The sequence below is a fragment of the Fonsecaea erecta genome (assembly GCF_001651985.1).
Source record: "Fonsecaea erecta strain CBS 125763 chromosome Unknown Scaff3, whole genome shotgun sequence".
NCBI lineage: Eukaryota > Fungi > Ascomycota > Eurotiomycetes > Chaetothyriales > Herpotrichiellaceae > Fonsecaea > Fonsecaea erecta.
The window spans coordinates 2,500,868-2,526,323 of record NW_017387246.1 but is presented as its reverse complement, the minus strand read 5'-3'; the positions used below and the strand labels follow the sequence as shown (position 1 = coordinate 2,526,323).

General features: G+C 52.6%; 9 protein-coding genes across 9 annotated transcripts; 4 read left to right on the top strand and 5 right to left on the bottom strand.

The window, feature by feature from the left end:
- Positions 1-347: 347 nt before the first annotated feature.
- AYL99_04161 (hypothetical protein) lies at positions 348-1,043 on the top strand (the record flags this gene model as incomplete). The annotated part of the gene is made up of 1 exon (XM_018835675.1): positions 348-1,043. One exon carries the CDS (start codon positions 348-350, stop codon positions 1,041-1,043), a length of 696 nt encoding a protein of 231 aa, XP_018695325.1.
- A 562-nt stretch (positions 1,044-1,605) lies between these two features.
- On the bottom strand, positions 1,606-2,508 carry AYL99_04160 (proteasome subunit beta type-5; the record flags this gene model as incomplete). The annotated part of the gene is made up of 2 exons (XM_018835674.1): positions 1,606-2,103; positions 2,155-2,508. The coding sequence occupies 2 exons, from the start codon at positions 2,506-2,508 to the stop codon at positions 1,606-1,608; spliced, it is 852 nt and encodes a 283-aa protein (XP_018695324.1).
- Positions 2,509-3,584: 1,076 nt separating this feature from the next.
- AYL99_04159 (hypothetical protein) lies at positions 3,585-5,774 on the top strand (the record flags this gene model as incomplete). The annotated part of the gene is made up of 2 exons (XM_018835673.1): positions 3,585-4,017; positions 4,069-5,774. The coding sequence occupies 2 exons, from the start codon at positions 3,585-3,587 to the stop codon at positions 5,772-5,774; spliced, it is 2,139 nt and encodes a 712-aa protein (XP_018695323.1).
- Positions 5,775-6,832: 1,058 nt separating this feature from the next.
- Positions 6,833-8,020, top strand: AYL99_04158 (hypothetical protein; the record flags this gene model as incomplete). The annotated part of the gene is made up of 1 exon (XM_018835672.1): positions 6,833-8,020. The coding sequence occupies one exon, from the start codon at positions 6,833-6,835 to the stop codon at positions 8,018-8,020; it is 1,188 nt and encodes a 395-aa protein (XP_018695322.1).
- A 1,496-nt stretch (positions 8,021-9,516) lies between these two features.
- On the bottom strand, positions 9,517-10,257 carry AYL99_04157 (hypothetical protein; the record flags this gene model as incomplete). Its single annotated transcript, XM_018835671.1, has 1 exon — positions 9,517-10,257. The coding sequence occupies one exon, from the start codon at positions 10,255-10,257 to the stop codon at positions 9,517-9,519; it is 741 nt and encodes a 246-aa protein (XP_018695321.1).
- A 1,318-nt stretch (positions 10,258-11,575) lies between these two features.
- Positions 11,576-12,063, bottom strand: AYL99_04156 (hypothetical protein; the record flags this gene model as incomplete). The annotated part of the gene is made up of 2 exons (XM_018835670.1): positions 11,576-11,885; positions 11,939-12,063. The coding sequence occupies 2 exons, from the start codon at positions 12,061-12,063 to the stop codon at positions 11,576-11,578; spliced, it is 435 nt and encodes a 144-aa protein (XP_018695320.1).
- Positions 12,064-13,146: 1,083 nt separating this feature from the next.
- Positions 13,147-13,752, bottom strand: AYL99_04155 (hypothetical protein; the record flags this gene model as incomplete). The annotated part of the gene is made up of 2 exons (XM_018835669.1): positions 13,147-13,575; positions 13,630-13,752. The coding sequence occupies 2 exons, from the start codon at positions 13,750-13,752 to the stop codon at positions 13,147-13,149; spliced, it is 552 nt and encodes a 183-aa protein (XP_018695319.1).
- A 1,115-nt stretch (positions 13,753-14,867) lies between these two features.
- On the top strand, positions 14,868-16,738 carry AYL99_04154 (hypothetical protein; the record flags this gene model as incomplete). Its single annotated transcript, XM_018835668.1, has 6 exons — positions 14,868-15,089; positions 15,147-15,187; positions 15,235-15,673; positions 15,723-16,122; positions 16,178-16,367; positions 16,477-16,738. 6 exons carry the CDS (start codon positions 14,868-14,870, stop codon positions 16,736-16,738), a joined length of 1,554 nt encoding a protein of 517 aa, XP_018695318.1.
- Positions 16,739-22,902: 6,164 nt separating this feature from the next.
- On the bottom strand, positions 22,903-23,333 carry AYL99_04153 (hypothetical protein; the record flags this gene model as incomplete). The annotated part of the gene is made up of 2 exons (XM_018835667.1): positions 22,903-23,176; positions 23,257-23,333. The coding sequence occupies 2 exons, from the start codon at positions 23,331-23,333 to the stop codon at positions 22,903-22,905; spliced, it is 351 nt and encodes a 116-aa protein (XP_018695317.1).
- Positions 23,334-25,456: the final 2,123 nt, after the last annotated feature.

The window sequence follows — 25,456 nt, the reverse complement described above, 5'->3', positions numbered from 1 at the left end:
AGCCAACCAAGCATTCCTTCTATGCACGGCACCAACGCATCCACCGATTCCGGCCAACTTTGCTTAGATAAGCATGTGATTCGGTCTAGCCAGCCACAGCGGTTGTCACCATTGCGTCCTAATTATGACGCCTCCTACTTCAACCTCGACAAACTGGCCCTGAAAGCTCTGAAGTTCTTTCCAAACATCACGGTGGAATTTCGATCAAGTATTGATCCTTCTGTCAAAAGGGGTGGCACCTCTCAGCAGGTGGCGTACAGCAGCACTAGGTCTCTCGAGTGCAGAAGCTTCCAAATCACCCCGTCTCCATTCGGTGTCCCGTCCAAAATCCCAAGGAAACAGAAACGATGTCGATAACCCCAAGAGATGATAGACACTATACCCGTTCCCTCCTCAGATCACCACCGTCTGCCGAATCCCAAGCTATCTCGCACACCATCACCACCCTCCAGCTTCAATCCCACATTGAAGGTGGCTATTTCCATGAGACAGACCGCGACCCACTCCTTGTGCCCAACCCGTTCAAAAACCTTCCGCTGTTGACCAACGCCACGTCTAGGGACACATCGGATACCAGGAACGCGTCGACGACAATCTACTATCTCCTGAGTCCAAAGAGTCCCGTGGGACGGTTCCATCGCAATAGGGGCCGGACAGTGCACACCTTGCACTGGGGTCGAGGGCGCTATGTCATCTTGCATTTCGATCAGAAGGATTCCTCCAACGGCGAAATTCCCGTCGAGACCTTCGTTGTGGGGAAGGACATTGAGAAGGGAGAAAAAGTCCAATGGATTGTTGAGGGTGGGAAGTTCAAGGCGAGCTTTCTGCTCCCCGACGACGAGGGGGGTGACAGCAGTGAACAGGGCTTGCTGATCAGCGAGACTGTTGTTCCGGGGTTCGAATACGCCGACCACGACTTCATGACTGCAGAGCGAATGGCGGAGGCTTTAGGTAAGGAATCTAGGGAAGAATTGCAGTGGCTGTTGAACACGGACGAACAGCGCCGGCTGCCGGGCGTGCTTGAGACGATGGGCAAAAAGTAGCTGGCTCCACCGCAGAATATGTCCTGCACAAGCGGCATGCACAGAGAACGGGGTGTATTCCCCTTGGCCCTGACTATTTCTCTGTGCTCATCCTTCCAATACAGCACGGTCACTCACTCATTGAAAGCATGACACAGAAGGTGGAGGGAGCCTACGACGTTAGAATGAGCATGACAGATCAGGTCACGGGGTTCCCCGGTGGTACGGAGGACTCTTATGAGGCACATTTGCACGAAGAAGACGAGACACAGCGGGAAAGGAAACAAGACTGGCACCGTATGGGATTATGAGCACGGTCGTCGGATAGTGCTCTCTAAACTGTATGCAGCACACGCCAGGAGAGGAAAACACGTTAGCGATCCTGGCGACAAGCAGTATTGTGACGCCCTGAGTTGCATGACCACCTTGTTCTCATTCCCAGTAATTGTAATACGCTGGGCGAAAAGCCTTGGAAAGGTCGTCTAGTACACACTGATTCAGTATGTTGGTACAGTTCCATCCGCCCCAGTCCAACGCCCGGCAGCGAAAATGCAAGCACCTCTTCTCACTTCACAGCTCTCTTTCAAATTAGCTCGCTTGTGACGTTGGAAAACTCGCCCTTCTGCAATTTAGTTTCCCAGAAAATCGGGTTTGTGTCGGAGAAACCATGCTTGACCCATCCATCCTCCTTGACATGATAAAGGTTGATGTAACCACCGGAGTAAGCATCTCGATGGGTGGCTGCCAAGATACTCCGTCTGCCCAACTCCAGGGCCTCTTCATCTTCCAGATCGTATTTGTAGAGAGCGTCCAAAACACCATAAGCGAAAGTCTGACCTGATCCCACACAGAAGAGATTGCCCGCCAACCGTGTGCCGTCCGAGTCAATGTAGTACAGTGCAGGTCCTTCTTGAGGTGTCACCCCCGTAATCATCGTTCCCATCGACAGTCCCATTCCTTTGTAGGAATACACTAGGTTGGCCAGAATCTTCGAGGCTGCGGCCACTGAGATGCGTCGCTTGTGGTGAAGTTCGTGTAATCGACACTGAACACCGAGGTAGGCAAGCCAATATTGGCAGTCCTATGAATTGTCAATAGATGTCCCGGGCGCGATTACATGCATCAAACTTACAGCAGCTCCTCCGGCCATGGTCCCCAGCAACATCGGATTAATCTCAATGACCTTCTTGACCGTCTGCGATGCAATCCAGTTCCCAGCGGTGGCTCTGGAATCGGTTGCGACGATGATTCCTCCTTTGAATCGGAATGCTAAGGTAGTGGTACCATGAGCGATCTTGATCGGGCAATTCGGGTTGGAGTAGTCATCGGTCGCTGCTCGCAGAAAGGCAGAAGGTCGTGGAACGGGCGGTAGGGCGAACTTGAGGGACAGAGGAGGTAGCGTTTCGCAGTAGTCATTTTGTTCTTCTGAAGTGAAGCCTTCGTTGGCAAAGGGGGACTGAGTGTATTGGGCAACGAGAGTGTCCATGGTTACAGGGAGGGTGGAAGGTGTTGATTGCTGTGGACTGATGCGGAAAGAAGTCTCTGAAAATACACGAGTCGAAGAAGGGTGTTGGTACAGAAGCAAGAAAGAAAGGAAACGGAGAGCTGCAGCAAGGCAGAAGTGGGATGATGGATAGAGGGATTGAGGTGAAGCTGCTTGGATGGTTTGGATGATGAAGCTGCGCGTCTTGAATGGCGCCTTGCGTCTCGACCAGGTGTCGGTCACGTGCTCGTGCTCGACTCCCGAACCGGCTGGTCGGCGGCTCTGTGTCTGTGACTCTTTTTCTCAATCCTCCCATGTTTCTCCACTGTATTCTCTCAACTTCAAGGCATAATGCTGTATACACCGCTCAACGTCGTGTTCCGAAAGTCATTCTGTTCTGCATTCCTACTTTGGCAACTCTAAATTTCTCTCAGCGTACTCGCCACTTTCATATTTTAGCACATGGCATGTAAGCCTGAGGCTATGTCGACTGACTCAACCTCAAGTCAGCAATGCCGCTCTGGCTGGCTGGCTGGCTGGCTACAGCCCTCACGCTGATCATTGTGTGGTGGTCTGTGGTCAATATTTCGGAAAACATGGCTATTCTTCCAACTGGCTCATGCAAGAAAGATAGGGCCACCAAAGGACCCTGTGCCAAGGGGTTACGGTAACACCATTCAAAAGTTCTGCTCGTCAATGATCGTATATGCATGAACTGCCTCTTTCAACCTTACCCGTTCCAGCTGAAACCCAGCTGCGCAATCTCAATGGTCCACAGCTATATACAGGCAGTCCCATGTGCAGCGAATGGGAATATCCGCCGCCATCGAGCTGGGATGCTGACCTTCAGCGCCATGTTAGCGGTTGCCCCTAGCCTTGCGCCATCAAACCATGCCTTCGCAGCCCAAAGCGCAGGCAATAACAGTAGCTTCAGACGTGCAGCCGCGATTATAGGTATCGATCAGGTGGGTATGATTCTTAACCAGGTAGGTCCATCTGTCTTGTGCTCACCCTTTATATTCTCGGTCCCCGCGACAAACCTCATTTCGTGTCGGTGATTTACCCTGAAATGGTCCGCCATGGAAAGCGATAATCGACGCCCCAAAAACCTCGTTCCCTTCTCGGAGCGTGTTGCTGGCTTTCTCACGAACAGGTACAGCTGGAATTTCCCTTTTCAAGAGGAGATTCTCGTGCAGAAAAATGGCACACCATCTCTGGACTTTCGAAACGAATTGCCACTTGATCAGGACGACTTCAGAAAATCTTTCATACGACGGCAACATGACGCCCCCGAGGAACAGTCTCGGCTCGATCCAGAATTACTTCCGAATGAAAACCTAGTCCAAACAATATTACTGCCAGCGACGATTATTTGCATCCCTATCACTCTTCTAGCTGGTACTCTGCTTGCCCTGATCTATATGTACCAAGTCCACCCTGTCCCGAATCTGTTCAAGCCAACAGAAAAGTCACTTCATGGGCCTGGTTTTGTTCTCGTCAACTTTGCTGCAAGTGGGTTTCCCGACGTTGGCAATGCTGTTGCTGGATGCTAACTCTCTAAAGCCCGGTTAGTTTTCGTCGCCAGCTTCCTGTCTACAGTGGCACCTTTGCTGGGTTCCTTCATATTGTCTATCTTTGCGCTTCCCGTCTCGAGGAAACTGCGGGATGCATCCAGAGAAGCAAAATATCTCAACCTACCGACACCCTTTCAGATGAGCTTACTGATCGGGATTCTGGTCGCCTCTGCACAGCAATTACGATCGTACCTTTGGTATCTCGTCCGCCGGCGGAGACCCAGCATCCCGCCGGTCTTGCACTGTGCAGCCTCCATGATGCTCCTCAGTTTGTTGATGGCTGCCGGTGTGTTCATAGCGGACACTATCTTGCATTACACGACGTCGACCGTTGAGTTTGATCAGATCTTTGTTCCTCCGGAACCCAACCAGGAATTTGGACGTGGCCTCTCAGACTTCTGCTTGACCTTTAACCGAACCTTTGTGGGATTTCCCTGTTCCGACACGACCGACTCCGGGGTAGTTGACCCCAACGCAAACTTCGAGGCAACAGAATCAAATCGGCTCTTCCACAACGCCTCGCAACTTTCCGAGATTCGAATCACGGCGACAGACGGCGTTCCAGAGGCTGATCTAGCATATCTCATCCCACAGCAAGAGACCATTGTCCCCAACACTGATTATGAAGCGTCCACCATTGGTATCTCAACAACATGTCGTTTTGTCAATCCAGCTAGCTGCGGCATGGTACTCTGGGATGATTACTATACCAACTTCAGCTGCACCAACATGTTCCACGGCACCATCGGGATGCCACCCATCGTGAGCACCAACTTAAACAATCCACGCCCTGCGGATCCATATCGCTCGTTCTTGATGTACAAGGTGGCTGCGAACCTGATGTACTCGTTTTTCAGCGACTCAGGAATGGAAAACATTTACAATACCGTCGGCTACAACGACTCCGGCGAATTCGATCTGAGCATCTCTCCATATCCCAACTCTGAATTGGTGAATCCGTTCTATGTCGGCATCGCTGCGCGAATCTCCACAACAAGTGGACAGTTTGTGGCTGGTAATGAAATGACGGCGAACAACTCGGACGCCACTTTCGTTAGCAACGGCGTCCTGGACTTCATTCTCAATTGTGCCGTGGCCTCTTACGACATCTCGTATACCTGGGTTGACGGAGGCTTGCAGAATATCAACGCCGTGCCAACCGGCAATGGCAGCGTTCTGGAAATATTCCATGGCTCTTTACTGTACGCGACGATCAATGGAGGTGATCCTGATCTCCAAGATTTCCTCACGCAGGCTGCACTGGCTGGAAATACGACTGGGTCCTTCCTGCGGAAATTCGGAAGTTTGTACTCTACCAAGGTCTTAGCAAACATCGGCGGTTACACTACGGGTCGCCTTGCCCTTGCTCAACAGCAGCGTGACCACATGCTGCTTTCCAAAGTGCCTATCCCGCCTCTGGCTATGCTGGTGGCGTGGAGTTTCTGCTATCCCTTGCTGGGGCTGATACTTGCTTTCCAAGCGTACTGGGCATCCCGGGGCAATGTTCGCGATATCGCAGCAAAATTGAGCTTGCTCGGGCTCTCTCAGGCCGCGTTTGGAGATAAGCAAATGGGAGCATCGAGTAGTGGAACCACATCGAGGGAGGATGTAGACCAGACTCTCAAGCAAGAGACGAGGCGGATTCTTGTCGACGGTAGCGCCCAACAAGGCTTCGAGTTTGGTGTCATGCTATGAGACCAGCCCGTTAATGAATCAACAACAGTTCCAAGGCACAGTCAAGCTCTAGAGTTTTCCATCCCATGGCGCAAGTCGAATTCCGACATTTCTTTGGCCGCACCACGCAACCGAGCCGTCTCTGGGTTTACGTACTGCGGTCTCAATAACTGCCAAAGATTTAAAACCTCCAACCGGAGCACGGCATGACCAATGGGGCCGAGAGCCTCGATAGACAAACGTTGACGTTTGTGGATTGCGACGCCGGCGCCTGATGGGGGTTTTCCCTCCCGCCGCGCCAATGGCCAAACAGATTTGCGGTTCTTTGAGCCTCGACGTTTACAGGAATAACTGCCCGTTCAGGCGCCCAGGACTCCTCGTAGGTGGGAGATCAGCCAATAAGACACCGGACTTCACAACCAACGGTCGAGTTTTAGGCAGTCCTCGTCGCCTCCTTGACGTTCAGCTGGCGTCGCAAGGCGAAAACAACCCCCTTCTTGCTCGCAATCATTGACCAGGGGGTTCTGCATGTCAGCAGCCTCATCGGTGGTACCTCTTTTACTGTACAGGCTTGCATGTGAAGGGCGTTCAGCTCTCCCGAGTTAGGCCAATGAACCGACCTACCCACCCACTACCACATGGCTATTCTAATATCACAATCTACCAATGGCGCCTGAACCAGGGATCTCTTGTCGCGATTGCCTTCCCGGCTAAGCCTTTTGCTGGCTGTGTCCCCCTTGCCGCTACATGGTCTGCCTCAGCCCGTTCGGTATTGACCGACGATCGCTAAATCTCAATGTTTCTTGCTTTTCTCGACCCCCCTTGCACAGTTTGGTTAGGCGACCCGACACTGTATCATGTCCAATAGCGGGGTAGACATTGGTTCAAGCTATGACTCTAGGAACCTTCGGAGCGGTGAAATCTATTTCGAACCGCGATATGGTATCAGAGGCGACCACGGCTACACCGAGTCGTTGAGAGCCTGGTTATATAAACGTGTCACCAGTCTTTGGACCTTGGGGCTTGGTTCAAGACCGTGGACCGAAAAGAAATTACTCACTACCTCATAATTCAGCAAGATGCTTCTTCCAGTGTTTCTTCCTCTCTTTGCTCTCCTGCTGTCTTCGCTCGCCAATGCAACCGAGCAACCGCAGAAAACTCTGAAACCGACGAAGACGCAGGAACCCAATCCAACCATCACGGCCAGTGTGAAGTCAATCTTCAGTTCCTTGAGCGGCGACGAGGGCACGACATTTGATCCCAAGTTGGCGACTGGTTGTTGTGGTCCCACCTGCGCCTTAGGATTATGCAATGGCATCTATCCGTTCGACACAACACCTCCTGCTGATGCTGCTCGCACAGCAACAGCTTCGCCTGCCAGTGTCACGGAAACTTGCTGTTCCGCTGGCTGTCCCGATGGCTTCTGTCGAGGCTTCGAGCGCTGGAAGCATTGGTGGCCCATAGCCTGCGTTGGCCGGCACTGCGCTGTGCCCACTGGGCAAAGATGGGCACATTGGCCACCCGCTAGACCACACCCTGGACAATTCTGTGTTGGCCGTAACTGTGGACCAGGCAGTTCGCAGAGCGACTCGATCATAACCAGTATCTTTAGGGAGGCCGATTTGGGCGCCATCCACGACGTCAAACCTACCGGCACCCCTTCACCAAATGCCAACGTTGCGGAATCGGACTTGACTGATTTCACGGAGCAGTTCCATGCTGCGGAGCTCGCCGGTCAGGATCAAGATACTCTTCCTATCATCGTGGAAAACAACGCCAAAGAGCCCGTCACGCTCCTTGCAGACATCGACCTGGCGCTGATCGAGAACTACATCTCATCCGGCATGCTCTCGGCTTTGGGCATCCCGTCCGCCTCGTCCGCAATCAGTCCGATAGCTAAGAAAGACCAACGACCCGCTGCTTTAGGTACCCCAGCTTTCAAAGTCACCCCAGCCGCCAAAATCACGCTGAGCCTGCTCGCCGGACCCCAGGGGGCTCTCAAGCAGTTCCCCGATATCGAGTTCAACGTCTTCGACATGCCCCCGGTCTCCGAACGGGGTGGTGTCCCCTGGGAGCCGGAGGTCTTTCTGGGCCTGGATTTCCTGCGCGAGGCGTCGGCGTTGAGACTGGTGGATGAGTTTGCCGGACATGCGGCGCTTGACGGCCTGCCCGTGCTGGTGAGAGACATCAAGGGTGTGTTTGCCGTCGCGGGGGTGGACGGTGACAGCAAAGAGGCATCCGAAGCGGGCAAAAAAGACGAATTGTGAGAGAAAAACCTTCCAAGGTAGCGGGTGGTGTGAGACGGTGGTGGTCTTCCAAGTATGATACCTCTGGGAACTGCGAATGGAGCCAACAGGGTCAATAGTGAAGGGGAGGAGATAAGGAGAAAGAGGGACCCAAACAGACTGGCTGTCTTTTACGGTGCACTCATTCCACCGCGTGCAAGCCTTTGGATATGGAGGCAGGCACCTCCAGATATGACGGGATGTCAGAAGCAAGAAAGCAATGGCACTATAGAACGTATTCTATGTATTTGAGATCTTCCCTCTACACTGTCTTCTATCTATCTATCTGTCCGTCTGTCCGTCTGTCTGATCGTCTTCTGATTCAAGGCGTTCAACGATGAACGCACATGTAGGCACGGAGTCGTCTCTTTTCAAGGTATGTTGTGTACGTCGGTAGATATCTAGATACCCGGCTCGGCGTGGACACATTCGGTCAAACAGACCACCAACTCCACTTCAAACGATATATGTAGATATAGATATAGATATATGCAGAAACATGCACGGATCCCAAACCTTCACGTCCACACAGTCCTCCGTAGCTAGCTTGGCCCACATTCCGCTCGCTCATTCTTCGGAGAGAGAGACGCGAACGAGAAGAAGGCAAGCAAAGGAAGTAGGCTCAGAGGTTATTTGTACTCGATACGAGTAGAGCAGTTCTTCTGCACCAGCTTATTTATTGTCAATTGAAGAGTCTCGTCCAATTCGTACCTTTGCGTCTTGAGACTCTCTCTCGGCTCTATTCCCGTGGGTATGATTCTTCGAACGGCAGCAATGATCTCGCGTTGTCCAGATATCCCGTGTCCAACGTACAGTAGGTAATCATCAGATGATTTGTTTCCTTTTGAGAGGCGAAAAGGCCGTGCAGGAGGAAAAGAAAGAAAAGAAGAGAAAGAGAATACTTTTCACGGGGTCGGAGATTTGTGGAACTGTTTGATGTTGTTGTTGTATGAATCATACATAACTGGTATAGTACAGAGCCTGGGTGCGATCCTGTCAGGTAGGGAACATCTCAAATGAGACCCCGTGTCCTAGAAATGAGGAATATATGATATCCAATTCGCACTCTTCTCGCCTGTCGATTTTTTGAGGTGGAAGTCATAAAAGCTGTCATCATTTTCTGTTCGGCCCCAGGGTGGTTTTGTGGTTTGATAGAGATCGATATTTTGTTGATGCTGGAGATAGTGAACCATAAGCCATGTTCCACTTTGATTGTATGCGGCCTTGTGCTCAAATCCAACCCTCGGCGGCCACCCTGTGCGGCCCAATTCTGCGATGGCTTCTCGCGCGTGGGTCGGTGACGAGAAAGCGCCATGCTTTTATAATTTCCAACCAAGATAGTACCAGCAAATCAAACTCCGGTAAGCTGGACTCGATCATGTCTCGAGTTCCAGACGTATGCTGACCATCGGCTCCACCTCCGTTGAGATCGCAAGAAAGCAGATCAATTCAAGATTAATTCTCTATCCTCGTCACGCTCAAACCTCCCTCATACTTCCAGTAACGGGTTTTCTTCCCACCTGCAAGAAACTGGGCGGCCGCGGTTCATATGGCGACGCTTCGGATACTGGGTATGGAGCCTGGGCCGGTGGTGGGGATGGCCCAGGGTTGAACGGCTTGGGCATACTGATTCTGTGTGAGCTATAGTCGTTCTGTGGCGGCTCGTATCTCGTGCTCGCAGCGTTGTTCGGGGCATAGGAAGGTTGATAGCCGGACTGCGGCGGTGGGTTCCGGTTATACTGATAAGAACTCGGGCTGGCGGCGCCGGCAGCAAACCTGTCGGAGTTGCTCGCAACTGAAGGCGCTGCGGAATTAGAGCGGTAGGTTGGAGGCGGGCTTAACGGGACAGCTTGGAAGTTGCCCTGACCGTTATTGCCCAGGAGTCTTTGATCGCCCAAGTCGGAGTTATACGGGTGGTTCATGCCAGGGGCGCCGTTGTGAAGATAATCTGGATGCGGGTTTTGTGAAATAGGCGACATGGGTCGATTAGGGACGCTGTTATAGCCTCCTCTCGCCCTCTGCGGTTGAGCGTCGAGTCTCCTCATCTCCAGATCGCCGTTCGCGTTCTGCTGTGGTGGCTCGCTGGTGTCTTCGACTCTTCTCTTGGTTGCAGTGTCCCAGCTGGGCATGGGCGGGAGACTATCCTCGTTGATCATCCTCTTGGTGCTGGGATCGTCGAACGTCGCAAATTGAGGCGCGCTGGGGTTGCCGTACGCCATGGGGCTGGGGGCAGGTTGGTACCCCTGGTAAGGAGTCGGAGGCATACGAGTATAGTCGTCTTTGAATTGCGAAGGACGTTCACGACTTCGTCCTCCCCGACAACAACCGCCACAACAGCTCATGCAGCAAGAGCACATCTCCACCCCGCAGCAAAGGCATCGCGCAATACAAAAAAGGACCGAAAGGAGGATAAGGGAGCCGATGACAATCGCGGCAATGACAGGCCACCTGGCGCGACGTCAGAGTAAATCACAAGGGGGGACTTGGCTGATACCTACTTGCAATATGCTTTCTGCATGCACTTATCCCAGCTGGAGAATGTCTCTGGGACTGATTTCACGTCAGAGACGACATCACGCGCATAGAGATAGTGCGCCATTTCGTCAAGGGTCTCCTGAAGTAGACCGCCGACGCAGGATAGTATGTCGTCAACTCATACACGGTCGTTCAAAGTGAAGGCAAGGGACTCTTTTGATCCGATCGAGAGAGAGTGGTAGGTTGGGAGTTTAAGGGAGGCTGGGATCTACTGTGAGGTACCGAGGCCGGCCTGCGGACAGTTTAAAGTGAAGAATGAGTGAAATGACGAACGTCGTGCGAACCCACGAGAGCTGGAAGTGAATGTAATGTCAACGAAGAGGACCCGGAGTGAGGCAAAAAGCAGAAAGAGAGGGACATAAGACAAAGACGAGGTACTCGCGGAGTTGCTATGAAAAGAATCTGAAGTAAGAGAAGGATTGAGTAATGCAGGAGGCGGAGCAGCGATGCCACAAGGCCATGAATCGCGGGTTTGGGTCGAAGCAGGGGTCGCCTCCAGGCTAGTGGGCCAATAAGCGCACTCCGGGGGGGAGCTACTGCGGGCTCACTAGGCTCCTCCAGGGCGATCTGACCCTGCCGAGCTTGCATCTTGCGGGCACAATCCAGCTGAAACGCCGGCGCTCGTCAGAGCCCAGGACCTCCGAACAGGGGATGCCCACCCGATTTGGTGCGAGGCTGTAGGGAGCATATCGGGTATACCACTTTCACGGTACCATCAGGGAGAAGCAAACTTCATAAAAAGGTGATGAATTAGTCCATGTTCATAACGCTACATTGTTCGTGATCTTGCCCTCTCCCGTTGCTATGCTTTTCGAGTTCCGATCACATAGGATAAGCCAACGCCCCCTAAATCTATCGTACACTCATTCTCTGCAGTTTCTCCTTCTACAGCAATCCATGTCGCGTTGACAGCATCTTTCTCATACGCAGCTCTTAAACATTCAACCTTTGCAGACACACAAAATCACTATTATGGAGGGGGATCAGTGAGTTCCATCCCAATCACTTTTTGGCTGGTGGAGGTCCGGTCGGGGGAGTATAGACATCATCTCCTCCCCGGTAGGTGTTTGGCGGTGGCTGCATTTCGACGTCTGTCTGTCTTCCGCCAAAGTACCCTTGGTTCTGGCCGTAGTAGCCTCCGTAGCTCTGAGTTTGGTTGTAGGTAGGCGGCGCTTGGTAAGGCGTTTGCTGGGTTTGCTGGAAGCCCGGGTTGTACTGGGCAGGCGCATGGCCCCAGGGTGTGCGGCCTGTCCATCCTGTGCCGTACAAAGGTTGTCTGCCCAGGCGACGTCTTCGGCGAGCGCTCCACAAGCTGTGTGTGTTCAATTAGTACAAGAGGGGCCACGTCTGGATGATTCAACGTACCTGAAGAGGAAGAAGATGAGGAATGCGCCGATGATGATGATGGCGAGGGCGACCCATCTGCCCCAATTATACCACGCTGTGTTACATCGGTATGCGACACCGTTGTTGTCGATACATCTGGCCATGACGAATGAAGTGTGTCAGTAGATAGAAGTCTTGTTGTGGAAGCGAAGGTGACGAGAGGCAAGTGGGGAGAATGAAGGGCATATAAAAAGATTTTATTCGAGAGCGGGAGGGCTTACACGTTGTCTCCGTAATACTGTCGGGTGACGAGTCTGGAGTTCATGGCTGCTGGGTGTTGCGTGGACGTGTGTGAATGTGTGTGGGTGTGGAAATGATGATTATGATGATGTCAAACGAGGTGGTCGAATGGCGATTCGTATGCGGTGTTACTTGCCGCGGGAGGTGCCCACTGGAGCCTGGAGGGTGCGTACACAAATCAGCGAGGCTGAAGGGATGGATGCTTGACTTCGAGACAGGAGCAGTTGAGGCAGTGATGATGATGATGATGATGGGATCAGAGAGGATACGTATAATCAAGATGAAGGAATAATGAAGAAGACGCAGGCAAAAGAATGAACGTATGAAGGTGATGGCATGGAGCAGAAGGCGCAGCAAAAGCTGGCGCAGTCGGGGATTTGCGTGATGGCCACGAGGTGTTTGGAGGGAATTTCGTCGCACGAGAAATAGTGCCTCTGGGCGTGGCGCAGCATCACCATTCTAATTGGCCTATGTCCCCCGAAAGCCGCCCTCGGCACCTGCCACCCACCTGCTCTCTCCTTGTTCCAGTGGGCGGCCAGGCACTAATTGGGCACAACCAACCACCACAGCGAGGACCTTGGGGGGTGCAGTGGGGGGTTCCTCAATGCGAGCTGAGTCTTGGCTACGCGTCATACAGGGAGTGGTCTGCCGGTGCCGTGATGAACCCAGTGGATCTCCTATCCAATGCCCTAGGTGCCTAGGTGTCTCGTACTGTGACCATTTTCCCCTCTCAGCAGGTGCCTGGAACATTCTTCGGGGGGGAACACGAGCAGAACACGCCCGGACTTCCCCTCGCTGGCTGCATTATGCGTACTGTGTACTCCGTATTCATACAATGGTCCCAAGTCAACAATGTACCGTTGATCCATCAAGGCTGTGTAGCACCAGAATTCCAAACGCCGTACTTGTAGTTCTTTCGCCAAAACACGACAACGCAAGAGGGGTTTTTATTTCGCAGACCTCGCTACCAGCCATTGGAGCACAGCTTCCAGATTGGTCTCTTCCTTCGCGCTGATTCCATAACAACTGATCTCCCGCCGAACGATCGACTTCAGATCCAGTTGGTCAATCAGTTCATCCACCGACAGTTTGTTGGGCAAATCCGACTTGTTGCCGAGGACGAGGAGAGGGATGGCGTTGAGCGTAGGCTTGTCCATAAGACTGTGCAGCTCCTCTCGCGCCACCGGAATGGCGGCCTTGTCGGCGGCATCGACCACGAAAATAATGGCATTGACTCCGCGACAATATCGCTCCCACATAGATCGATAACGTGGTTGACCTCCGAGATCCCAGCACTTGATGGAAACATGGCCTTTCTTGACTTCTCTCTTGTTAAATGCAACTGTGGGCACAGTGTCGACGGTGAATTCGTTGCCCTTGATATGCTGGGTTAGATCCCCTTCCACATTAGCTTAGTAGACTTGACTCACCGCAAGAACCCGCACTAAACTCGTCTTGCCGGCATTTTGTAATCCAACTATGGCAACATCCATCTCGGTCGCCCAGAACATCCATAGCAGCCAGTCCCACAACCAGGTCAAGAAGCCCGCCATCCTGAATGATAGTTTGGAGGCCTGGTCGTGGTCATCTGCAGGGAGATCAGGAATGGTTGAAGGGAGGAACTTTCCGGTCTGCGTTATGACATGGTGAGCACTGGCAGGCAAACACGTTTGAATGAGGTTGAAGAGTGAAGTAATAATTGAACGCCAGGAACGCGCCCCGAGGAAAAGCCACGGGAGCGCGGGAAAGGGGGCCGGCACGTGACGTCACATCCTCCGCCTCCACCATTTTGTCCTGGACAGCCCAGAACTTCCTCCCATTGTGGCTTCGTGGATGAAATCAGTCACCTAAGGGCTGTTAGACCAGAGTTTGGCCCTGTCCTTCCCCGAAAACCGCTTCTTCGAATAAGCTGGCCCATGCCTCAAAGGCCTGTTCACTCTGGCTCACGGAATGGCCTTATCTGCGGCGTTGAACCAGGATGGGACGCCAAATACCATGTCCACTGCCTTTTGCATCCTCGTCGACCCCCTCTCCTTGCGTCTCCCTCTTGCCCTACCATAGCGTCATTTGTCCTCTGGTTCTGGGTTGAGTCTAGGCGTCCCGTTGAGCATTGTGTTCCCGTGATACCTCGCTAACCACTATGATTAGGAGAAGAGATGAGGGTGAGTTACATCAGAGTGCTCGTTGCTCTGAGGTGACTGTCCGAGCACACTGACTCAACTCTATCAACAAAGCTTTGATGGCCAAGCACACCAAGAGTGGAACCACTGGTATCCTTCAACCATTGCCCGAATCATATAGCTTTGCGCGGAGCGGCCAGAAGCCTCAACCGCAGCTAATGCAGATCATTACAGCACCCCCGGGGCATGGTCGCAAAACTCCGCATTCGATACTCACATTGGGAAGAGAAGTAGAGATACCACCTGCCGGCCAACGGACAACACCTTTGCATTTGCATTGGGACACTTGGAGTCGATACATGCTTCTTGCCGTTGGACACTCTTATCCCACCAACCACCTGCGCCGAAGAGCTATCACCAGTTTGTCCCCTGCCGATAACGATGGCTTCCGACGGAGTCGAAACATACGTCTATAAGACGCTTCCGCCATCCCAGGAAATCTTTCCGTTTCACAAGTGCTGCGTCCGTTTCGAAGCTGCGCATTGAAGATGGCCGACATAGAGAAGACTCCAGCTCAGGTCGTCGAACCAACCCCCGAAACGCATCCAAAATCTTCACGGAACCTCCTCGACCGCCTCAAAGGTAGTACAAATGATCCCGACGCCCTGGGCAGGGAGCTGCTGCAGAAGGCTCTTGAGTTTGACGAAGCTCAACTCGAACGAGATGCGGTCAAAGTTCGGCGGAAGCTTGACTGGATTGTTATCCCCATGGTACCATACCCCTGCGACGATGTCCAGCAGATCACGAGCTGATATAGACAATGGTAGATGATGACAACCTACATGCTAAGTTTCCTCGACAAGCAGACGTGAGTCTGGACATCACTGCCCCTCGCCTCAGCTCTGACGTCTGCAGCCTCAACTACTCGAACGCGTACGGACTTCAAGAGGACACTCATATGAAAGGAGATGACTATTCATGGGTGGCATCGGCACTATACTTTGGCTGGCTTACTGGCGCATATCCATGGAACTTTATCCTCCAACGCTACCCCATTGGGCGAACGATCGGATACATGCTTTTCGTCTGGGGCGCTGTCTGCATGCTGCAAGCGGCTGTTTTCAACTTTGCCGGCTTCTTTGCCATTCGCTTCTTCTTGGGAATGGTCGAGGCTTGTATATCTCCGGCCTTCGTCCTCCTCACCTCTATGCTATGGACGAGAGAAGAACAAGCACTGCGAACATCTTTCTGGCTATCCACAAATGGCGTTTCTTCGATTCTCGGTGCCTTGCTTGCGTACGGAAGTGGCCATGCAGTACACCTCGCTGTCCCTAACTGGAAGTTGATCTATTTGGTGCGATAACCTTCCAGCTCCTCACGGACCGGCAGCTGACGTCCAACAGATTGTCGGAGCTATGACGTTTTTCTGGGGTTTCGTTATCGTTCTCTATCTCCCCGATGGAGCTCACAATGCCAAGATGCTGACCGAGTATGAACGGATGGTTGCTGTCTGGCGCGTGTCAAAGAATCAAATGGGCATCAAACATCACAAGATTATTCTCGGCCATGTCAAGGAGGCGTTGCTCGATCCAAAGACCTACCTCGTCATCCTCATGGGCACCTGCACAGGAATTCTGAACGGCGCCGTCTCAAACTTCTTTTCTGCTTTGATCAAAGGCTTTGGGTTCGATGCGCTTCGGGCGACTCTGCTTCAGACGCCCGGTGGCGCGTTTGAGATCATTGGGTGTATGGGTTTCGGTTGGGTGGCCACCAAGAAGAATCTTCTGGGCATCAGCATCATCGGTAAGTCAAGCTCCTGCTCCTGGGTTTGGCCAAGTTAACGCTTCTTCCCCCTCAGTTGCATGCCTACCGGGGCTCGCCGGCTTGATCGGTCTCTTGACCATCAACATCAAGCATCGTTATGCGCTGGTAGCTTGTTGCTGGCTACAAAACGTTCTTGGAGCACCTATCATCCTGGGCTGGACTCTCCCCGGTGTGAATGTGGCAGGGCACACCAAGAGAACTGTAGTTGTGGGAGTCTTTTTCGTGTAAGTGTCTGGTTCTTTTTCTCTCTCTTTCAGCTCAAGACTCTCCATGAACGGGGTTTTCGCAACTGCATATCACCCAGCTAACACGGATTCCCTTAAACCTTTTCAGATTCTATTGCGCCGGCAACATCGCAGGGCCGCACCTGTTCTTGCCCTCCGAGACGCCGCGATACTTCACCGCCGTCAGGGGATTGCTGGGCACCTACTGCGCGCTGTGCGTCCTGCAGGTCATCTACACGGCGCTGTGTTACTTTGACAACAAGGCCCGCGACGCCAGGGGCCTCCACGCCGCGCGACAGCAGGAGGAATTGCTCGAGGGCTTTGACGACCTGACGGACAAGCAGAATCTGCATTTCAGGTACAAGATTTGAGAGCAGCAACTTAACTTTTTTTGAGGCGAGTGGGTGGTGTGAGGACGGGCGGGTAGGGGGGACGAGCGAGCGAGCGGACGGACGGAGTGGACATCATTCGCAGAGACGGACATTGATTGCGCCGTGAGACGCCACTGACCGAAGTGATAGAGACAGACACACACACATATATATATATACACTATATCACATACAGTGCGAAACCGCGAAACTGGCCCACTTTGCACTTAGGACTGTAGCACAACAAACTTTGTTACACATTCTATGCCCCTGTAAAGGCCCCTGTAATACGCAGCAGAAGAGGCTTCTGTCCCTGCTCGTGACCAGGAGATAGTGTCTCTTGTTAGAACCCGGGGGGACAGAACTGAAGGGTGATGACTATTTCTCGAAGAATTAAAGTGTGCCGCACGATGCCTTGAGCTTAAGAGTTCCAAGTGTATTATGTATATACGACTGCACAGAGAATGAGATTGAGTTTTTTTTTTCTGAGCAAACAATCAAATTATTGCCGACTGTTCTCTCTTTCCACACACAAAGTTCGAGAGATATCGGTACGGATGATCTGCGAAGTCGTGGTTGGTTACCAGCCGTCTAGGCTAGAAATTCCATCACGTACTGAGTCATCCGGTAGAGCACGAAGTTATATAAATATCTGTCTCTCCCCTCCCTCCATCTCCCCTTTCTCTTTCCACGAGCTGACCCTACTAAGTAGTGGAACAGTCGCGTATATCGTAACAGGTGGAAAACAAAGAATGATGATGACTTCTCGAGAATTAAAGTGCTGTACTTGGTTTACTGAGTGCATGTACACTGCGCAGAGAAAAGAAATCTGACTTGGACATGGGTTTCGAATGGGTTGCCTTACTTCGAGATCGAGACGAAAGTCCCAACACGATGATCAGTTGCTGGAACGGGGTCTTAGGCAACGTAGAGATTTAAATCATCGGGCGTTGCAGTCAAAACCGATTGCTGGAGACGAGTAACAGAGGTACTTGAGCGAAAGGGCACAGGAAGGATTTGTCTGCTGGAAAAACTACTATTAGCTCATTCGTAAGTGGAATGATGTCTTCCGTCCAGAGAAAATGGCTTCTGCCTTGGGGCTGCCAGTGCGGAGCCCATCATGATCTGCTCAAAAGATACAGGATCACTTTCACTGGTGGCGCTCAAGACAATCAATCTCCAACACCTTCTCACAGCCAGCCACGTCTGCAAGCTTGCTCAGGGCCTACCTATCACCTTCGATCCATCTGTGGACCCGAGTTCCCATGTTCTCATGATTGCAGATTGATCCAGCTGAACCGTGCGACGGATAAACTCGAAGAGAACCGATCTTCTGTCAAGTCTTGGTAAAATTAGTGGATTGTCATTGATAGGGAGACGTTGAGAACTACTCACAGGAAAATGACCAAGTGCCACGAGCTTTGAGACCGATGTTGAACGACGATTGTTGCGGCGGGGGATGAGTCAGCGAAAGAATCGTGGCAGTTGACAGTTCGGGGACATTATATATATATATATATATATATATATATGCATATATAAGCTGCATCCAAGCCGGTATATGATTCGACTTGCACCGAAGAGGGGAGCCTGCCTGCCTGTGCCTGGTTCAACTGATTCTCCTCTCTCTGGCGTCTAGCCCGATCTCGCGGCAGGGGCAAGGAGGGGAAAAAGCATGAAGTGGTTGAGATGTTGTTGCTGTGGTTGTTGTTGGCGTTGTCGTTATGTTACCGCGACGCGAGCCTCGTCGGACTAACTGACTGACTGACTAGCTTGTTGACCTACATGATGACAACCTGTGGCATATATATAATTATGTGCGACGACTTCAACGACATTAACAACGTTCTGTATTATTACATGCCCCGTATCCACACGTCTTCGTGTCTACTTAATTCTCTCTCTCTTTCTGTCTGGCTGGCTGGCTAGCTGGCTGTGTCTGTTCCAGACTCTCACTGATATTTCTTCTTAAACCCACCCTCATCTCATCCTGCCTGTCCTCCGCAGAATTTGGACAGCCGTTCGCCATGACCGCTCAACCCCCCTAGGGGCTCTTCGAAACACCACGCACTCCTTCCCATGAGTCCGGAGGCTCCAAAAGCGAACGAGATCGCCCTCAATGTCCTATGTCACCAGATGCCCAATCGAACCTGTCGTCATCGCAGAAGTCCGCTGTTGGTGACCAGTGCGCTGGCTGGCTGGTTCATTTCACCTTTCTGTCAGCTCCTGTTTCTTCGGTTCGAGTCCTCGTATATGTCAGTTGCTATTGACACATCCGGACTGGGACATGGGTCTTAAGAGGCAATAGCGTCAGGTCGGTGCTTGTCTGTGACGCACTGAAAAACCTACCTTCCTATTTAGCACACGGCATTGTGTGTTAGAGATGCGCTTCATATTGTGTGGTGAAATGCCTAGGCTCTCTCTCAAGGGTCCTCTGTAGTTAGTTCTTCATGCCCCTCTTTGTGCCTCCCCCCATCAGCTGAGGCATCGGCATCATCACGTTCGATAATTGCCCCGAAAATAGACCGCCAAGATCGGTGGGATTGTCTGCTCGTGGTATGATGGTCAATCAACGATGCCCCATCAACGATTCCCCCTTAGCGGGCCCGGCGCCTTGAGACAAGATGCAGTGAGCACAGAAGTCCACGACCATCTTTGCCGCCACCACCAAAAGGCGGCGGCGGCGGCATTTGTTCGTTACCTTCAGAAGAGAAGGGGGGGCTTTGGAGCCTTTGGTGGGCTTGATTCTCACGGCATTATGTGCGCGAGGAACTCCACTCCCTCGCCCCGCCCCTAACGGAAAGGAGAAGCAGGTTTGAGTGGACGGGCCAGGGAAGGGACTCAGAGCACAGCTTGAAGGAAGGGCCTTGCAAAAGCCGCATCTGGCATGTGGGGATTGGGCATTCTTGTTCAGCGAGGAATCAATCGTTGTGGAGTGGATGTGCCATGCCATGGCACATTCCTTCGTTGCAGATCACAGGGGTCTGTGGGTGGTTTGCCTCGAGAGACAAATTGCGGGAAAAATGCAGACAATGGGGTATCATTCGCCGCCTTGGAGAGTGGTAGCCATGGCGGCAAGGGGTGTTCCTTTTACTGAGGCGAGTTGTTGGTTTGTTTCGTGCGACAGCGCAAGGCGGATGGCCGGGCCGCATAGGTAGATGGCAACCGCAACACCAGGGCTGACATTCCCTCCTACTGCTGCCTCGTTCATCCTACTCAGCTGAGGACTGGGATCAAAAACGATCAGCAATCGACCTTTCATTTACCTTGGGTTTTACACAAGGACGGGCACGGAACCGGTCTCGTCTTATTCACCCAACCCACCGTCAGCATATCGCCAGATAAAGCCTTGATGTAGCTGGCTGGCGGATACAAGGGTCGATCCATTGTAGGGAATATGCAACGGTCTCGTAGAGTCTCTTTGTTCCGCGGTGTCCAGGTAGTAAGCAGGGACGAGCGTATTATCCCTGTCACCCACTTGTCAGTCAGCCACTCTGCCACGCAGCCTGCCAGGTTTAGATTATTGGTGGTGTAGAGAAAATAGGCCATCGTTGACTCCGGCGACGGGACCTGTATACCTTGTCCAGTGTGGAGGGAGGACTCTGTCAGTACTTGTAGGAGTTTGCGCCACCGTGGATAGAATGTGGAATTGTCCCGGCTTGTTTAGACTCAACTTTGCCCTCCTGGGACATGTAACCACAGCTAACTGGCCACAAGTATGGGAAAACTACCGTGGATGCTTGAACAAAGCTTTGACGCCACGGATGTATTGACCAAGGTGATTGGGGCCGACACAATAAAGGCGGGGATAGAGAGAGGGATTGAGGTGGATGGATGAGGGATGCTTTGTGGTGGGAAACCAGCAGCGGCGATGTCTTTTTAGCATGGGATGGGTCGACATGATTACGTGGTACCACTGGCTCTCGAGGAGCAACAACGACTCCACGATTGGCAGGGCTGAGTACGCACGGGCATGTTATCAGGTACATGGATAGAGATACCTACCTACCAGGGGCTCCTGACACCGACTGTCACATTGTCCCTGGGATGAGGGACTGTGGCAGGATCTCAGACTGACAAGAATAAAAGTCACGAGTAAATCCCCGCTCGAAATGGATAGTTGGCCAAGGAAGTCGGCCAGTCGGCGCTTAAAAGTCGCTATGCGTCGCTTGTACTCGGTATACTCTGTACTCCATATAAATTTGGCTTTGTGGGAAAACCCTTTCAGGACAATTAGGAAAGCTCTCGAAAATTGGGTCCAAGCAACGACAGAGAGAAGGTCGAGGCTGTCTGACACAGGAGCAGCACGGTCGAAAATGCAGAAACCTGTTTCGGACGCTAGATGGATCTGGCAATCCACCACATTCGTTATTTTATGTCCGTCCCACACAAGCGAGAGAACTGGTGGTGTTTCGGTTTCAATTCTCACCTGTGTCGCGACTGGTGACCTTCATACATACGGAAGGCGCACTTACCCGCTTGTTGCACTTGCACGCACATGTGCGTCCCTCGTGGCAATGGTGACAATGGATTCTCTCAGTCGGTCCGCCGAGGTTGGTTGGTTGGGTCGCGTTCTTTTGGATGGAGCCTTGAGGAGTTTAAGAAATTGGCCAGAACTGGTTCGTTTCGTCTGGAGTTTAGCAGCGTAGGAGATTTGATTTGGGCGATGGAGGATGGGGAAAGGATGACGGTGATTGGTAAGCAGAGATACATACCAAGTACATTTCTCGGCGGTCACAGTTTGTATTCGCATAGAAGTTGCAAGAAAAGATGAAGGAGAAGCGGGAGAAGCGGCCGATCATCGTTAGGCGGAAGAAGGAAAGCGGTAAGTTAAGGGCTTCCTAATCGGGTAATCCCCGCGGCCCGTCGTCGTAGTCGTGCTCGGAGCTGGGTAGCTCGCAAAAGCTCCACAAGCATGGACATGTTCACTGCCTTGTCATGGAGAGAATAGAGAGGGCGGCCCTGCCTTTGTCATTGAGTTTTGTTCCCGGGGATCTGCTGCGCGTATGGGTCCGGAGCACCCGCGGAGGATTGCTGATTGATGTTGGTCATGCTCTACCTATGTAGCGACGCCTTGGGAAAGAAGGGCAACTGACAGCCTTCCGCTTTGATCAATGGTACGTCTTGCTGATTTGGGTCATGTTGGGCCCCATATACTCACTCAGTCTCTCTATCAAAGCCTTCCCCCAGCTTCGACTTGTATTTGTCATGCAGCTGAGGGGGCAGCCGTCGTGAGTGAGCATGCTCTCGAATGAGCCGGTGACCGTGCATGCATTCTACCGACGAGGGAAGTGCGGAATAGTCCGGGCCACAAGGAAGGTGTTCAGCGGGACCTCTTGCACGTAGGAGCACCCAATGAACTTGAATAGACCACCAGTCTGGACCGGTACATTCGAGATACTAAAGCCTTGGTTCTGCTTGACGAAGGGATCAGCAGTCCTTTGACCGTGTAGGGAAATATACAGAAAGTCCCCGGTTGGTTGCTCAACCTACATGAATAGCTCCTCTTAAAGAATCGAGATCCCCTTCCGCCCCTGGGTGTGCTTCCCCAGATGCGTCACCGGAAAGGAAGCCAGAACCCTACCGGCCGTGGTCGCTGCAGGGGTTTTGATTACCAAAAGACTTAGTAAAGAATGACTTCCGCCGATGTTTCGCCCACGTTGGACCGGTCGTCGCAAGGCGGTGGGTTACAGCTTTGGAAGTTCTTTTGAACCGGTGCTACGTTTTCCCCATGAAGATGAGACTTGGATGTTGGTCAACATAGGTAGCAGAGACCGAGCCGCCCGAGGCCTTGACCGATGATCCGTCAAGGTGGGTGCTTAAAGCTGCTGGTGGAAGAAAGGGAAAAAGGCAAGTGCTTGACAGTCCTTCCACATGTCTAAAATGGCTGTAATAGGAAGCAGGCTTGCTGGTAGGTGATTGGCAGGAAACACCAACTTTCGGCTCAGGTTCGACGTCCAACCTCATGGCTCCCTGTCCTGTAGGGTGGGTTCCCGGTGGTAGACTTTGTACATACCAGCTATGTCAATTGCATATCACTTATGCCCCTCCGATGACAGTGGATGGGCGCATCAACTTTTGTAGCGACGACTGAAGCTCACTCTTCGATTTACCGTTTGTCGGAAACGTGCCAGAAACACCAAGTTGACTTGAGCATCGTGTGCTCACGGCTGCTTCGCCGCAGCCTTGTCGTGGAGATCTTCGTCCTTGCCCACCTTCACGCTCTCGTCGATCCGCTGTGCCTTGTCCTGCGCCATGCCCGCCCGGCCCTTCAGAGCTTCGTTCACGCTGTCGCTTAGCGACTGTCCCCCGCTACTGATCTCTGGGAGACCGTATGCCCCTCCGGTCGACACGTTGGAGGACGGCATCTTGCCTCCGATGTCGCGATCCACCGCAGTTTTGGCGCCGTAGTTGGATTTCTGTTCGTCGATAGTGTTTCTGAAACGGGGGCAAGAAGGGCGAGGTTAGTGAGTGGACCGCTGCATGCTTTCGAGTAGTCCATTTGGGTGGGAACTTACTGTGCGATCCCGTGCTGATTCGCATCGAGTGACGTTGGGTCGAATTGGGTCGAGTGCCCGCCCTTGGGATCTGTCATGGCTGCTGCAGGGGTCTAGAAGTTGGCATTGATCAAACAAGCTATTTGCCTCTTGGCCTGACAAGTACAATTGATTCAGTGTGATGTTACAGATACTGTACAAGGTACAAGCAGAGGTCAAAGAGTCCCTCGAGTTCGGCCTTGAGTGGCCCACAAAAAAATGACGTCATATGACCTCACAGCGAATCCGGGAGGCATCAGGGACTTCAGCCTCGTCTACCACATGGCAAAGTCGCCGACAGATGCTCCTTGTCCACATGTATCAGCATTTCGTATTGCTTGGAGTAAGCGTTTGATGTCCCAACTTGCAGGATCATGTAGTGACGCTTGTAAGCCCAGACAGTATTGTCTGGCTCGGAGACATGAGTGATTTGGGGATGATAAGAGATGCCTCTCATGGTGCGAATTCAGGGTAGATAACTCAACTGCAGGGACGTACGAAGTACAAACCCGACCCCAGGAGATACATTCCGGATAAGAAGATAAGTGCACTGCTCGCAGGGCAGCAGACACTTCCGCACATCCGTTCCTCGTGGTAATACCAGATTCGACTCCCAACCAGATAACTGGATCCGCCACCGCGAACCGCCATCAGAACTCTGTGGGGTAAGGTACTATACCACGCGGCCGCTGAAGGCATTCCATCTTAACTCCGTCACAATGTGGATGTGACCCCCGCCGTGCATCTTTGGATGTGACCCCCGCCGTGCATCTTTGGATGTGCTTGGTCATATCCGCGATATTGTGACCCATACTCTCGCCAGCACAGTATGAGCTACCAGGCTAGGAAGGCGCAAAAAGCACAGGTGACAAATCGACAAATCGACAACGGTGCAATTGTAATGCCTCAGCTCACCTCCTTCATGTTCCCCCGTCTCGACGGTGCGTGGAGTCTCCCCTGGCCGAGCTGCCGCGGGAAGGATAAATCAGATGAGGAGGCCCTATAGGTCATAGTAGTTGAGTCAGAGCGGGTGGTCGGTGAATGACTTTGGTGGGATGTGTAGAGAGAGAAGAATAATTCCACTCTGGGCCATTCTCAGCGACGAGGAGTGGGAATTTTGTCCCATCACGTGGCTTTCCCTCTCCGTAGGGAGGTCGGAACCGACGGTCACGGAAGGATATATTTCCGGAAGGCGTAAATGCTCCCCGTCCGCCCACGGCTGAGATGTGGGACGTGGGATCTTCGGTAGTCCCTGCAATGGGGACGGGAGGCGAGGGACAGAGAACGACGGGACCGCGTCCTGGTAGCAATGCATACGAGGGCTAGTTCCTCGTACCCACCCGCCTGCTGCTCTTCACAAACTAGCCTGACGCGGCTCCCGAGCAGCGACTAAGGAAATGCCCATGCAAGGTACCCCGGATTTTGTCCGTCGTTCTGTTTCGTTTTCTTGCTTACGCGTCATGGATTTCCTGCTCAGCAAGATTCCAGGCGATGGCACCTCTTGTGTAGTCAGCAGTTGCTCAAGCTTTTCTAAGCTTCCAAGAGGGGTCGCTTGAACGATTACACAGCACACCGTTCCACCACACCTCGCGGCCGATGGACCGATGTTCACTTGGGGTGCCGGGGGAATGCCCTCGATCCGGTTGGCCACACCTTCTCGACTAGGGGTAAGGGGAACAGGGGGAGCTGAGTGGGTGCCGGTTGTATGAGGTTGAGAGGCTACGCGAGGTTGAAGATGCCCGAAACGCTCACTCTTTCCCACTCGCTTCGAGGCCGGGGTTCGTAGCGGAGCCTTGCCTGAACACGAATTACATTCTGGCTCGCTTGGTTCGGCCAGAGCAGTCTATCCCCGTGTGGCATGTGATTTGGAGAGAGAGAGAGAGGTGCAGAGATGGATGTCTTGGGTGCAGGGCGCTTGTGAGGCTGTCTGACTCAGGTCACTGAAATAAATCTCTGCCTCGTGGGTAACAACTCTTTCTATAGCACCTGCGGCCGTAGGAGGATCGACTCTTAAACAAATCGAACCGTGAGATCTGGGGGTGGGAGAGAGGCGAAGTTGTCGATCAGTGCGGTAGGAATGCATCGCTGCAATCCTGGTGGGAGGTGGGAATTGCAAGGGGTTCCTACTCCCGAGAACGAGGTTACCTGTAAAGGTATGGGGCCAGTCCTTTGTAACCGTTAA